The sequence below is a fragment of the Apium graveolens genome, chromosome 7 (assembly GCF_009905375.1).
Source record: "Apium graveolens cultivar Ventura chromosome 7, ASM990537v1, whole genome shotgun sequence".
Lineage (NCBI taxonomy): Eukaryota > Viridiplantae > Streptophyta > Magnoliopsida > Apiales > Apiaceae > Apium > Apium graveolens.
Genome location: NC_133653.1, coordinates 92,469,411 through 92,485,002, shown reverse-complemented (window position 1 = coordinate 92,485,002; position 15,592 = coordinate 92,469,411). Strand labels below are relative to the sequence as shown.

Sequence of the window (15,592 nt, the reverse complement as noted above, 5' to 3'; positions counted from 1 at the left end):
ACAACAGCTGCACCTCACTCATACCCAGAAGGTTCAGGCACGGCTTCGGAAGGAACCGCCCCGATCACCGGAGTTACCATCGTGAATGCACAGCGGTCACATCTAATTATCTGGAAATTTACCTATGTACCTTATATATCAGCATTTGGGACGGTTACCATTTGGTACGGTTTCAGACACTTGGCATTTCTCAATCCTAATCATGTAATATATCTTTATACTAAGGCCGAAACTTTAGGTAACAACATTCTTATATTAACTAGCTTACATCTTCTACATTTTTTTTTATATCCAATGTCGATTTCATTAAGAACAAATAATTTCCATTATGGATGTTTTCCACTCGTCTAGACTCTGGTGAAACAAACTCATGCATTAAACAAGGAAATTAAATATAAGTACAAATCCCTGTGCCAAATGTTGATCCTTATTGCAGATTCAGTACCATTTTCATATTTTGTATTACATGTTCCAGTCCAACCATGACTTGAAACAGAGAAAAAGTGATACAGAGTGACGGTTGTTTGTCAGGTCATTTGCATGTATTTTTAACACAGTGATCTTATCCAGCTACATATTGTGTTAAATTCTTTATGTTGTATGGACCTGAGTTTTGCTATTCTAGTGGTTTTTAGATACAGAGATGCACAACAGAATTGTGAATGTGCATTCTGCGACGATAAATCTTCTGTTGATTTGATTACTCCCCCTACTTAAAGGTTGGAGCAGCGGACATGAAAATCCTGCAGTTCTCTATCCACAACGAAAGGATGCCTCCTCCAAAGTAAGAGCAATGGCACTCATCCAGAGGTTTCAGTTTAAGTGACCTTCAGTCAGACCAATGCCCTTGCACACAGACTAATCCCCTTCATATTAAGCACACTCCTATATATGTTCATACAACCATAACAGATTCATCAGCTTCCTCGACTCAAGCTCTTTTGCTGAAAATGGAGTCTTAGGAACTCCTCACTATTGCTTTTCCTCTCCAAAGGCAAAGGTGATAAGTAAGAAGATAAAAGAAAAGCCAGAGAAATTCCTATGCTTACAAACACACAAGCAGAACTCAACCAAGAATCTTTCTTTCTTCATCATTAATCGATCTGTTTGCTACACACACAGGATTCTACTCTATCATCAATCTGATACTCAAGGTTTTATTATCATGTAGACGGACCCCTATATGTATAAATTGGGATGATCATCAATAGTGCCTTCTCTTCTTTGCACATGTGTTTGCATATGCCCAATTGTGTGAAAATTGGGCCGAGTATTGGCTTCGTTTCTGTAGTTTATAAGTTTTTCATATTGTTAGTTGACAATATCATGTTGCGGACTCAACGCATGAATGTGCAAAGAACTAGTTGACGAGAAGGCAATAACTAAAAACCAATCAGGCTCTCTTTTAAATAATTAACTAGTACAATCCAGAAGACTCTTGCGTTTGATAGGAGTAAGGCGAATTATTATGTACACGCCTACACGGCTCAAACGAGCATCAAGTCGTATAGTAAAGTTAAAATGGCTCCTGGAAATAATCAATCAAATCATCCTCAAGGCAGGTACAATATTTAATAAAGTGCGCCCATTTCTAGTTGTTCTGTGAAGAAAAGCATGGACTCCATAATTGAACTTCTAACATGATAGAGCTCAATGTCAAACTTTGCCAACTAAACCTGGCCACTTCTATTGAGAAACAAATACAACTTCAGCTCAGAACACCTGTGACAACTTTTATGGTAGGTTGTACAATTATGAGCTCTTAATTCATGTTTCATATAAAAGAACTACTGTAAAATGCTGGTTGTTAGCTCATTTGCATCTAGCGTTCTTTCTAGACAATGCAGGAAGTGACATCTGTACAGAGATATCACTCGCACATTCAGAAATGTAAAATAGACACTCAAAGAAAATGATTAATAAAATGGGAAATTCAGCTTTGAGCATCGGAACTTTACCACCAGCCACCAGATAGAGAAACAAAAGATTGATCCATTTCACCCTTCCTCACGAAGATTTGTTGGTCAAAATATGTGATGTTGCAAAAAATTGGTAAACAAGAATACGTTTTGTCAAAGAAAAACCGTAGAGATATTCAATCAAAATCATTTTCTAACTAGTGTATACTGTATACTTAGTCTCTATTCTCCCACCATCTACATTTCCGATTGTAAACAAAAAGAATTTTCTATACCAAATATATCACAGAATTACCACACAGCAGTAATCCAAGTGATATCCCAACTAGTGAAGTATGGAAATTAAAACAAGATAAGTATTTACCTCTAATAAAAAGGATTAGCAAGAGGTATGATTAGAACCATAACTAATTGCTAGAAGGCTTGAATCTGACATGTTTGTCATCCATTGCTGGGGATCTGTGCCTTTGGAATCCGTCTGTATATTGTAGGCATAAGAAGGCCAGCTTGCGCTTGTGCTGCACGGTGATGCAGAGCCAATTCTGATCATCTTTTGAGTTCTTTCGAGAACTACAAGACTTGAAAATGTGGAAAAACTATTTCCCACAAACACATTGGCACGCAAGCATACTTCATAGTCTATTGCTGACTGAATGAGATATGAATGCTTCTTGTAGATTTCTTGAACACCCAGTTTCTTTTTCTCAAAAGGCAGTAATCCTTCCTTCCAGCCTTCCAAAATAGAGTTATCTTCAAGAAGACTATCAGCTACAGCAAGGTAAACCACGATTGGCCTTTCGAAACCCACAATGTTGTCAACTCTTTCCAGAATTTCCTGTTTACTGCTACATATTTCACTTATATGTAATCTTTGCTCTTGTTTCTTACAGTGAATCATCCAGTCTTTCTCTATTCTCATGTGAACAGCTACATAAGGAACTTGCTCCAACAAACTCTCTGTACTACCTCCATTTTGTAAATATTTGACTTTGCTACTGAATTCTTTTCCAATCTCTCTGATTCTCGATACAACTTTATTAGCTTCATTTGATATTTCATCGACTAAAACTAAGCACTCAAATACTCTTGCATAGTCACGAACTGGCCAGTGGTCTTGCCACAAAAAAGGGTTCTTCCCTACTACTTTAGTGGTTTCATAGGCATCATACGGATCTTTGCTGAATTGCCTTAACTGATCCAAATCTCTTTCAATAGTCCACTTCCTTCCACTCCCCTTGTCAAGTACAACGATGTCACTGCGATTCAATAGTTCCGAATATCGACCCAACTGAACAAAACCATCACAAAGCGAATTAAATTTCTCGAATTTAAAAACCTTGTCGAACGATATGGGTTTCAAGAGGTCGATTTCTTTGTAAAACAAAGAAGCACTTAAGCTAGGCATCAACAGAGTTCGATTCATCAGCCTAGCAGTTAAGCAAGCTCTTGCAAAAGCAATTTTCTGATTATTCAGACCCCAAACAATCTGAGGGACCTCTATGAACCTCCTTTTCTTTACCCCAGAACCTGAACCCGATGATAAATCATGAACTATGGCAGATTTCTGCTGTGCAATCCCACCGAAACCGGAGAAAGAAGGAAGCATCACAGTTGTAAATACAAATGCAGCAACTAACAAGGCCAGACATCTAAATGCTGCATAGTTTACATGTAATCCAAAGAATCTCAAATGATTATATGGTGACAAGTCCATTAGAGATTCAATCTTGAAACCCCAGAAGTCAAATCATTCTCTAATCACAATCCAAACTGTCACATGAACAAGAAATAACCCATTTAAATCTAATAAATGCTTTAAATATCCAACTTCATAAAATAATTATACAAATGAATAAAATCTTGATCCCATATTATAGTTTGACAATAAATGAAAAGTACACAAGCAACAATCTATAAGTAAGACAAAAAGAAGTACTAATCTTCACCTGAATATAAGTGTTATTGAAACAAAGAAAAATGGGCAATGTCAGTTTCAATCAAGAAAAAGTCAAAGAATCCCATGAAGATATAATGAAACATTACAAGTACACAAATGTTGTCAGAACATTCTAGAGGCCCACCACTGTTTCACATCAAAAAATGATTGAATTACACAGTTATAACAATAAATACAGTTAACGTTAACAATCAGATTAATGCAAAAACAAGGGTGATTCTATTCTGACCTTTAAAATCTTGAATCAAACAGTGCTTAAAAGATGATAAAATCAGGGTTGTGAAAAAACCCCAGATGAGAAAGCTGGTAGATGAGTGTAACCGATGCAAATCTAAATCAAGAAAGCAAAACCCCAGAGACTCAAAAGTCCACACTTTTATATATGAATAAAAACAATATATATGTGTGTATGTTTCGTGGAAGAAAGCAAACATAGAACAGAGGGGGAAAGAAAGAAAAATGTAAGTTACATTGGTTCTGGGTGAAGCAAAGGCCAGACAATTAGGAGTTATATTGCTTACATATAATATATTTCATTTTTTCCCTTTCTAATATGTACTCTCTATCAACTTTGTTTTTAACACAATTGACTTCTATTTTTGTAAATTTTATTTTCTTTTTAGTTGGTCCAATCATCTATTTATTTTATAAAATAAAAATATTTTTTAAACGATTTGTAAATTATATTAAAAATTTATTAAGTTACATTAAATTAAGTAAAATAACTTATATTTATTTTTAATTTTAGAAAAACTACAAACTACTAACACGAATTAGCTTATATTCTCTCTAAACTTTATTTATTTATAATTTATATTAAAAATTTTATTAAGTTACGTTAAATGAAGTAAAATAACTTATATTTTCTTTTATTTTGAAAAACTACTAACTACAAAATAAACTATTAACACGAATTGACTTGTATTCTCTGTAAATTTTATTTTATATAGTATTATTTTCAAAATAATTAAGTAATAGCAAATTACTTTAGTAACATTTATTAACTTATAAACTGATAATTATTGATTTAACGATCGTATTTGTTACTGTCAATCACAACGTTTATATATTTTAAATTAAAAAAACATATTTTAACAGTAACAAATTTATGGTATGTATTTAGATCATATTTAGTAATATTAAATTAAGTTTAATAACATCTATTTACTTTTAATTTGTAAATTAATTTTTATTGATAATTAAGTAATATTAAATAAACTATATTGAAAAGGCTAATTATAAGATAATATATTAATTAATATTAAATTGTCTAAAGAACATATATTTGGTGCATAAGATAGAGATACACTTCGTTTCACAAAAATAATATGTTAGAATTTTTTAGATCAAGTAAAACAATGCAAAACTAGAATTATAGTGAAAAATTTCATAACAGATTCAATTTTTTTTAATTACATAACTATTTTTTACAAGTACCAATTTTATATTTGATATTAATATATTAATTTTAATTCATGTTTCGCACGAATTATGAATAAATCTCTACAAATATTGATTCGATATTTTTAGTTTCGGTCATGTGTTTCGCACGAGTTATCAAATATCTATACTAATAAGCGAAACCATGTTTAGGTCCCAAATCTTAGTACTCACTAGAAAATTATACTAACTATTTTTAAAATTTTATGTAATAAAATTTCAACTGACAAAAATTAACTTTTACTCTCTGTAAATTTTATTTTTCTTAAATTTTTATTTGTTGTTAACATCCAAACATCAGTTTATTTTAAAATAATTGTATTAATAAATTAACATATCAGATTTATATAAGTAAATAATTAGGCGCATGCATAACTAGAATTATACCGTGAAATTTTAGAGTTACACTTAAATTCAATATTTTTAACTACATATTTTAAAAGTATTTTATATATTATATTTAGATCTGTATTTTGCACGAATTTTGAGTTTCAGTTTTACGTAAATAATAATAATAATGTGATACTGTTATTTTTAATTTCGGACCCGTATTTCGCACGGGTTACCAACTACTAGAATGAACTCACGAAGCCATAGTATCCGATTCAATTTTTCTTGTTAACATCTGTAAGTAAAAACACCTGCTATATGAAAGAAAATTGTAATAAATGAATACAAATTTGTATTAAAATTGTAAAATAATAATACTTAATTAAGCATTACAAATGTGTGATAAATTATGAATATTTCATATAATTTGTACTCGGTTGTTATTATTTTTTTCTAAAATTATGTGGTGTATAGTGTATTATAGTCCATATAGCAGTGAAATCAGAATTTCGGAATAATCGAGATCAAAATGAAATGTTGTCCATATTTTGATAATAATAATATTTAATTATTTTTCTTTTTATTTTTATGTAGAAACTAAAATGTTAAAATCTATTTTTTAAAGGATGAAAAAGATAAGATTGCCGCCTTATACACATTAACTGACCTTTTTATAGTACTATAAAAAGATAATCCTTTTATACCTTTTTGTCTGAAAATAAAAAAACTCATAAATAACGTTTTTCAACCAAAATTAAGGTTGGTGGGGAATCTTTTGAGGTAGCAATGGGAAGAGAACAAAAGTGAAGGGGGAAATGGTTGTCACTTGTCAGAAGGAAAGTACATGAAATACAGGGATTTTAAAACTGTTTTTTTTGTTCCGTCCCACTAACACACATTAAATATTAAATTTCATATATTTAATTATCTTCTATTTTAAATAATAACAAACTACTGTATGCATAAAATTTCCAAAATTCAAAATAAATTAATTCTATAATTTTTATTATTTAATATGTGCTCATGAATAAATACTAAAACAACATATTATAAAATACCAAAAATGGCCTGCATTGAGGGGGAGAGGCCATGGGGTCTACTCACTGATAGATACATGAACATGTGACTATTGTAAATGTAAAACAGCCCCCTCATGAATTTCGTCCTCCTCTCACTCACAGCTAGAGGTGGCCAGACGGCCGGTTTGATTCGGACCGTTCGTGAACCGGCTCGTCTGATAATCGCTTGACTCGGCTCGTTGCGTGCCGGTTCATTATTCGTCAATAACCGGGTTTATATGCGAACCGAACACGAATCAGGAGAATAGAAATCGCGAACGGACCGGCCCGGACCGCGAACCGGCCCGTATGAACCGTAAACGAATAGCTTTGTTATAGCTTGGCACGGCACGGCCCGTGTGAACCGTTATTCGGCACGTTGAACCGTTATTCGGCCCGTTTGAACCGCACGGCACGTTATTCGGCGCGTAAACCAATTTCCGGTATTAGCTAAAATTGCAAGGGACATTTTAGTAGTTCCCGCCTCTACCATTGCTTCCGAGTCTGCTTTTAGTGCCGGTAGAAGAGTATTGGACGAGAAAAGATCAAGTCTTGCACCGGATGTGGTCAAGATATGTGTCTGCAAAAAGGATTGGGATCAAGCGGCAAAAAGACAACAAGGGATGAAAAAAGATGATTCGGACGGCGAAGAGGATACTTGGATGACGATGGACACTTCATCGGAATCGGGTATGTCAGCGAACGATCCACGAGAAGAAGAAGAATTTGATTAGTTGATACTATTTGTTTGCCTTGTATTTTTAAAATTTGTTATATTTTGTATCTTATTTTTAGAGAGGATTCCTCTCAAATCAATTGTAACATTTTTTTAATTAATAAAATTTATAGAGGTACCGTCCTCTTTTCCTTATAAACATGTTAGTTTTATAAATTCAAAAAAATCAAAATTTTAAAAATAACAAATTTGTTTTTATTATTTGATTAAATAAAAATGTTGAAATGTGTTAAAAATTGAAAATGTTAAAAATTGAACCTTTTGTAAGTAATTTGAAAATCTAACTTTGTTTTAAAATAATAAATTTGTTTTGATTATTTTATCAAATAAAAATACGAGTAAAAGGTGGGTTTATACAAATTCTGTTTTAATTATTTGCAAAGTCTTTTTGTACAAAGTAAAAAACAAAAGAAAAGAAAAAACAAAAAAGAAGAAAACAAAGAAGAAAACAGAAGGTGGGAGTAAAAAACAAAAGAAAAGAAAAAACAAAAAAGAAGAAAACAAAGAAGAAAACAGAAGGTGGGTGCCGGGTGGGTGAACTGACTTCTGTGTTGTGTCAAATCAAGAAGCCCGCCTGAACCGCCTGAGCCTGAACCGCATGAACCGCCTGAACCGTTTTATTCGGTTTATTCGCGTGCCGTTCACGAGGCCTCCTATTATGTAATCGGCCCGGCTCGGCCCGGACCGTATCTCCTTACGTGCCGTTCACGATTTCAGTTGTCAACAAACCGGCTCGTCCAAAATTCGGCCCGGCTCGCTCGGCCCGCTCGTTTGGCCGGCTCTACTCACAGCAAGTCCACGGGAGTAGGTGTTATTACTCTATTATAACATCAATGCAAAAGAAGTGTCATACTTAAATAGAAATATGCCTTGGTTTTATATTTGAAAACAAAGATACGTATATGCATCCTTGGCACATCTATTACTACAAACCCAATGGACGGTATGCATTCTTACCATATCATCTATTATTACAAATGTAGGGAAAAAGTTAAATAATTGTTGTCCCGTATATTTTAAAGTATTAAAATAATATTAAATTAAGTAGAAATTAAAAGATTTATGAAAATTTGAAACTAGTTATGAAACTAGCATTGGAGTGCAACTTTTATTTTAACACCAAAAAACATTTTTTAGTGCCAAATTATAGCACTGGCTATAGCCATTTTGCATCTAAGATTGAACGTACTCTCACACTCGCTCCCGCTTGTAGGGCTAAAAAAATAAAAACCGAACCTTATAAAACCCTTTTCAACTTTTTTATGGTTTACCTTTGATATAAGTTGGTATAAATAAAAAATTCGTTATTTTTATTGTTCAACCTGATTTTTATTTTCAAACTGACAGTTAAGGTCAAAGCAGACCATGTCTATATATATTAAATTTTTTTATAATAATTATGTATCATTTCTGAAAATATATATTTAACACTACATAAATTTATCTTTTACTTTATATATTAATTTTATATGTAAATATATTCAAATTAGTATTTTATGTGTAATAATTGTATTTAATTTTAAATGATAATATTTTTTTAATATTTAAGTGTTTATTTATGTTTCAAACAGTTATCAATAAGACCAAACCATTTAATTACGATCTGGTCTGGTTCGGTCAAAAATTTCAATCAGCCTACTCCAGTTTAATCCTCAATAAAATCGTTACGAATGGTCTGGTTCCATTTAATCATTAAAAATCGTCCAAACCGATTACACAACTCTACTCACCTGGCCGCCCACGCATAGGCCCGTTTGGATCTCTTAAAAAAGTAACTTACTATTTAGAGTGCAAAAGTATAATATAAGTGATAAGTAATTTTTTATTCATAAGTTATTTATGTACAAGTTCACAAGTGTTGTCAAAACATTCTGTAGGCCCACCATTGTTTCAATTAAAAAAATAATTGAATTACACATTTATAACAATAAATACCTTTGTTGTATTTAAAATCTCACATGAGTTCAATTTAATGCCCGTAAAGGAGTTTTGGGCTTCGCTGACAGTAATTGGGAATAATCCTTATACAGATTGGGCTCATGAAATTGGATAATTGAAAGCTATTCATGTCTTGCTGTGAACATGAGGTTCATTAGATAAGTATATATCGGTTGTGTGAACCTCATGCTACTTATATGAAGCTGGAATTTCTTGAAAGGAATATGTTCTAAGTTCAATCATGTATGAGGATTTAGGTTTAACTTTTATGTAATCTGTTTTGATTTCATTGATATTAATAAAAGACTTGTTTTGTTTTTATTACGGGCTTTATCTATTTAAGTGTTTAAATAAGATATACCATAGTTTAGAGTAAAGTTTTTTATGGATTATGATGAGATCATAATAGTGAGACCTAAAAGATGATAACTCTAAACTTAAATAGTTCCTGGTCGTAGGATTACTAACTGGTAATTAATAATCCGCAGAGATCGGTACATACTATGCTTGCTTCATTATGAAGGATGTCTGTTCTCATAGACATTTGTGTGGTGACACTATAGCTAGTATGTAGGTGCTTATTATGGAATAAGTTCACTGAACATGACTCGCACAGCTGAACAACTGATGGAGTTCACTCAAGTGTCAGCAGTTGTTCACATAGTGATAGTTGTACAAGTATCCTTAGACTTGAGGTCATCATAGTCATCTTGTGTACACTGAACTATGCTTTGGTTTAGTTCTTAGTCTCCAGGGACAATTATTAGGGCTCTACTGGGTATAGGAATTTGTACACGAAGATAGTGTATGATCAATAAAGGATCTACCCCTTCCAGTGAAGGAAGCGAATGTTCAAGACTGATCCACTTATGCTAGTTCAGGAATCTCTGGCCAGAGTGAATGGAATTAGAAAGGAGTTTCTAATTTGCATAGAACTACGCATAGTAAATGGTAAGCAAGTGATTAAATTAGATAGTCTTGACACGAGATCCATGCCTTGTATTTAATCGGGACATTGCAGGGTAGAAGGAGTTTATTGTACGGTAACTATTCACTGAATAGGTTTTTGGTATTCTAAGCAGTGAATTCATATTATCCGGATAGTCGCGATATGCTGAGAAGTATCCCTCACGATGTAGAATAAATGTGATTAATTAATTAATCATATTTAATAAATTAGAGAATTTACATAAATAATGATAAAATAATTTTATTATTATTTATTTCTACTACCGGCTTAATATTGAACCTACAGGGTCACACCATAAAAAGAGAATGATTTAATGGTGGAGGAATTAATTAATAATGGCTAATAATTAGTTATTTGTGAAATAAATAATTAATTGGTAAATTTAATAATTGATTAAATGAGATTTAATTGATTATAAATTAATTAAGAAAAGTTCTTAATATTATTAATTAAAGGATTTAATTTTTGGAAATTAAATCAAGAGAGAGAATTATTTCTAAAGTGTTTAGAAAAAGGATTAATAATTAAAAGGTGTTTTAATTATTAATGAGAATAATAAATGGGATAATAATAATAATATTTATGGGAAAATTTCAGCTGAAAATTTTGCCTATAAATACACTATTATAGACCCTATTTTTATTATAACACAAGAACCCCAAAACCCAAAAAGTTTGGAAAACCCAATTCTCTCCACCTCCTTCCTCCTCCTTAACATCGTTTTCTTGGTGGATACCGGTGGAGTGCTTCACACTTGAGGAGCAACTGCTAAGGATCTCTGATCGTTGTCTCCGAATTATTTTAAAGGTTGGATTCGATCCCTCGAATTTTTATTCACGATCTGTATGCTTTTATTTGGATTTTATGTGCGTAAAAGTGTTTTACCATGCCCCCGCTGCGTTTAAAATCCAACAATGGTATCAGAGCATATGTTGTATGCATATAGATCTGTGGTAAAAATTTCAAAATTTTATGTGCTTGTATGAATTAATTATGATTTTTACAAGTTATATTATGGTTTAATTTTGTCTGATGAGAAATCGTTTCTCTGAATAATTTTGAATGTTGATCTGGGTTCTACAAGTGTTGTAGATCGTCTGGGTATTTTTTTCATAATTTTATGATGTATAGATTTTTTATTATGAATTTTTGAAGATCTTATAATTAAATTCGTAATTAAATAAAGATATATATATATGAATTATAAGTATAAATATATGTATATATAGTATATATATATGTTTGTATTGTCTGTGTAATCTGTACATCTGCTACTGTTACTGTGCTGCTGCTGCACGGAGAAAGAGACAAGGTACAGAGGTCTGACAAGGTACGGCGGCTGCTGCAAAAAAAAAAAAGGGTGTTGCGCATTCCGGGAATGCGTTACACACCTGTGGCACATTCACGGAATGCGTTACACCTTTTAATGGCTTAAAAGGGCTGTAACGCATTACCGGAATGCGTTACAGGGCTTGTAACGCGTTCTTGTAATGTGTTACAGCCCGGCTGTTTACATTAAAATTGATTTTCTGGGAGTTTCGTAACTCCGTTTTAGGCGTGCAATATACTGTTGGATTCGTTTTTCCGAGACGGATCTAATGGAGTGATCAATTTTAGTTTATATAAAAGTGTTGAACTGTTTATATTTCCGAAAGTGTTTTAAAGCTGTTTTTAACTGTTTTTAATTGCTTTTAAATGTTTCATGTGATACATAGAGATGTATAATGCTTAGACTAATGTGCTAGATGATATAACATGCCTACCTTGATGTTTATTCATGTTTATATATGTGATATATGCTTAGTTTATCATGAGATTCTTGTGTTTGTGAAACACGTAATTGAATATGAATTTTCGATATGAGAGAAAGGATGATTCTGTCAACAACAGATTTCTATCTGTAAGAAAGGGTTATTAAGTGACGCCTCTTGACAATGCTCCTCCCGATCTGGGAATCATCTGATTATTGATTACTGATTTGAAATATTTAATTTAAAAGGAAGAATCTCTTTATAATATGATTATGATTGTAACGTAATATAATCCCTCTAAAATTAAATAATATCAAGTAGTAATTGACCAGTGACACAACGGGCTTGTGTCGGTCATAGCCTTCCAACATGATAGAAAGTAGTTCTTATTTTTGAATCATTGTCGGTTCGTGCTACAGCCGAGGGCTTTGATTTCGAAATGAGAAATACTTGTCTATTATATAGAGATGTGTACATTGAATAAGAATCTAATGGTCGGTACGTGCTACAGCCGTGGGCCTTTGGGGACTGATTCAACTGTACGGAATGTTGGGTTAGACTTGACTTAGAATATTGAGTTTGTCGTGCTACAGCCGAGACTCAATTATTCAAGAGGCTAAAGTTTGATTAGGGAATAACATGAGATGTAATTGACAAGAGTTGTCTGCCTATTGAACATTGCATGGCGGTTCGTGCTACAGCCGGGGTTGTGTAATGGAATGTAGAATCCCTATTCCCACTAGCATTATGAATGCTTAATTTTTCACGTAGGGGGTTGAATAAATTAGATAAACTAGTGGGAGCCACTTATGAATAAAGAACCGATTCATATAGTGTTTTAAAATGAAATCGAATATTTGCTAAGTGTTGTTATGTGTTTGTCATTTACAGATTTACAATATACATTATGTCTTCTGCACTATCACTCAGGAGCATACTAGATGCTCACAAATTGACTGGTCCTAATTATGCTGACTGGCTTCGAAACTTGAGAATTGTTCTCAGGATTGAGAAGCTGGAATACGTGATTGACTCACCTAAGCCTACTGAACCTGCTAGTGATGCACATAATGATGAACATGTTGTGTATCGTAAGTGGATAGATGATGCAAATGTTGCTCAATGCATCATGCTAGCTTCCATGAACATTGAGCTACAGAAGCAACATGAGAATATGGATGCTCACACTATCCTCATGCATCTACAAGAGTTGTATGATGTGGCAGGGAGGACAGCTCGATATGAAATATCGAAGGAGTTGTTCGGTTGTAGGATGTCTGAGGGATCATCTGTGAATGACCATGTACTTAAGATGATCAATTTGATTGAACGTCTTGGACAATTTGGTTTTGCCATGGATGGGGAGCTGAGCCAAGACTTGGTCTTGCAATCGCTTCCGAGTTCATTCTCGCAGTTTGTTGTGAACTTTCACATGAATAAGTTGGATGTCAGCCTGCCTGAACTCCACAACATGTTGAAGACTGCGGAATCGAATTTTCCCCTAAGAAGAGTTCTGTTCTTCTAATTGGTGAAGGTTCCAATCCTAAGAAAAGGAAGAGGAACCCTTCCAAGAAGAAGAAAGTAGGTGAAGAAAAGCCGGTTCCACCAAAAGCTGAAGACCCCAAGAGCAAAGTTGTTTGCTTTCACTGTAACAAGGTGGGGCACTGGAAGAGGAACTGCAAGGTTTACCTTGCAGAATTGAAGAAGAAGAAAGGTAGTGAGACTGCCGCTTCTGATTCAGGTATGTTCATGATAGAAGTGAATATGTCATTAAGCCAAATTTCTACTTGGGTATTAGATACCGCCTATGGTTCTGACATCTGCAATTTGTTGCAGGGACCAAGGTGTGTTGGATTTTTAACACAGCGGGGGCATGGCAAAACACTTTTACACATATAAAATCCAAATAAAAGCATACAGATCATGAATAAAAATTCGAGGGATCGAATCTAACCTTTAAAATAATTCGGAGACAACGATCAGAGATTCTTAGCAGTTGCTCCTCAAATGTGAAGCACTCCACCGGTATCCACCAAGAAAACGATGTTAAGGAGGAGGAAGGAGGTGGAGAGAATTGGGTTTTCCAAACTTTTTGGGTTTTTGGGGTTCTTGTGTTAGAATGAAAATAGGGTCTATAATAGTATATTTCTAGGGAAAATTTTCAGCTGAAATTTTCCCATAAATATTATTATTATTATCCCATTTATTATTCTCATTAATAATTAAAATACCTTTTAATTATTAATCCTTTTTCTAAACACTTTAGAAATAATTCTCTCTCTTGATTTAATTTCCAAAAATTAAATCCTTTAATTAATAATATTAAGAACTTTTCTTAATTAATTTATAATCAATTAAATCTCATTTAATCAATTATTAAATTTGCCAATTAATTATTTATTTCACAAATAAATAATTATTAGCCATTATTAATTAATTCCTCCACCATTAAATCATTCTCTTTTTATGGTGTGACCCTGTAGGTTCAATATTAAGCCGGTTGTAGAAATAAATAATAATAAAACTATTTTATCATTATTTATATAAATTCTCTAATTTATTAAATATGATTAATTAATTAATCACATTTATTCTACATCGTGGGGGATACTTCTCAGCATATCGCGACTATCCGGATAATATGAATTCACTGCTTAGAATACCAAGAACCTATTCAGTGAATAGTTATCATACAATAAACTCCTTCTACCCTACAATGTCCCGATTAAATACAAGGCATGGATCTCGTGTCAAGCCTATCTAATTCAATCACTTGCTTACCATTTACTATGCGTAGTTCTATGCAAATTAGAAACTCCTTTCTAATTTCATTCACTCTGGCCAGAGATTCCTGAACTAGCATAAGTGGATCAGCCTTGAACATTCGCTTCCTTCACTGGAAGGCGTAGATCCTTTATTGATCATACACTATCTTCATGTACAAATTCCTATACCCAGAAGAGCCCTAATAATTGTCCCTGGAGACTAAGAACTAAACCAAAGCATAGTTCAGTATACACAAGATGACTATGATGACCTCAAGTCTAAGGATACTTGTACAACTATCACTAAGCGAACAATTGCTGACACGTGAGTGAACTCCATTAGTTGTTCAGCTGGGCGAGTCATGTTCAGTGAACTTTTTCTATAATAAGCACCTACATACTAGCTGTAGTGTCACCACACAAATGTGTATGAGAACAGACATCCTTCATAATGAAGCAAGCATAGTATGTACCGATCTTTGCGGATTATTAATTACCAGTTAGTAATCCTACGACCAGGAACTATTTAAGTTTAGAGTTATCATCTTTTTAGGTCTCACTATTATGATCTCATCATAATCCATAAAAAACTTTACTCTAAACTATGGTATATCTTATTTAAACACTTAAATAGATAAAGCCCGTAATAAAAGCAAAACAAGTCTTTATTAATATCAATGAAATCAAAACAGATTACATAAAAGTTATTCCTAAATCCTAATACATGA

The 15,592-nt window shown here is 33.0% G+C and overlaps 1 protein-coding gene across 4 annotated transcripts; it reads right to left on the bottom strand.

Annotated features, from left to right (window-relative positions):
• Positions 1 to 391: 391 nt before the first annotated feature.
• LOC141670546 (O-fucosyltransferase 23) lies at positions 392 to 4,369 on the bottom strand. 4 transcript variants are annotated; one of them, XM_074476441.1, is made up of 3 exons: positions 4,106 to 4,369; positions 2,284 to 3,689; positions 392 to 1,285 (listed from the first exon to the last, which is right to left on the bottom strand). In XM_074476441.1, the coding sequence occupies exon 2, from the start codon at positions 3,631 to 3,633 to the stop codon at positions 2,299 to 2,301; it is 1,335 nt and encodes a 444-aa protein (XP_074332542.1). In that variant the 5' UTR covers positions 3,634 to 3,689; positions 4,106 to 4,369; the 3' UTR covers positions 392 to 1,285; positions 2,284 to 2,298. The 4 variants fall into 4 exon arrangements, with proteins under 4 accessions (XP_074332542.1, XP_074332543.1, XP_074332541.1 ...); XM_074476442.1 differs by lacking the exon at positions 392 to 1,285 and adding an exon at positions 1,824 to 1,857; XM_074476440.1 differs by lacking the exon at positions 392 to 1,285 and adding an exon at positions 3,866 to 4,002 and having other exon boundaries at positions 1,876 to 3,689.
• Between the last annotated feature and the right edge of the window lie 11,223 nt (positions 4,370 to 15,592).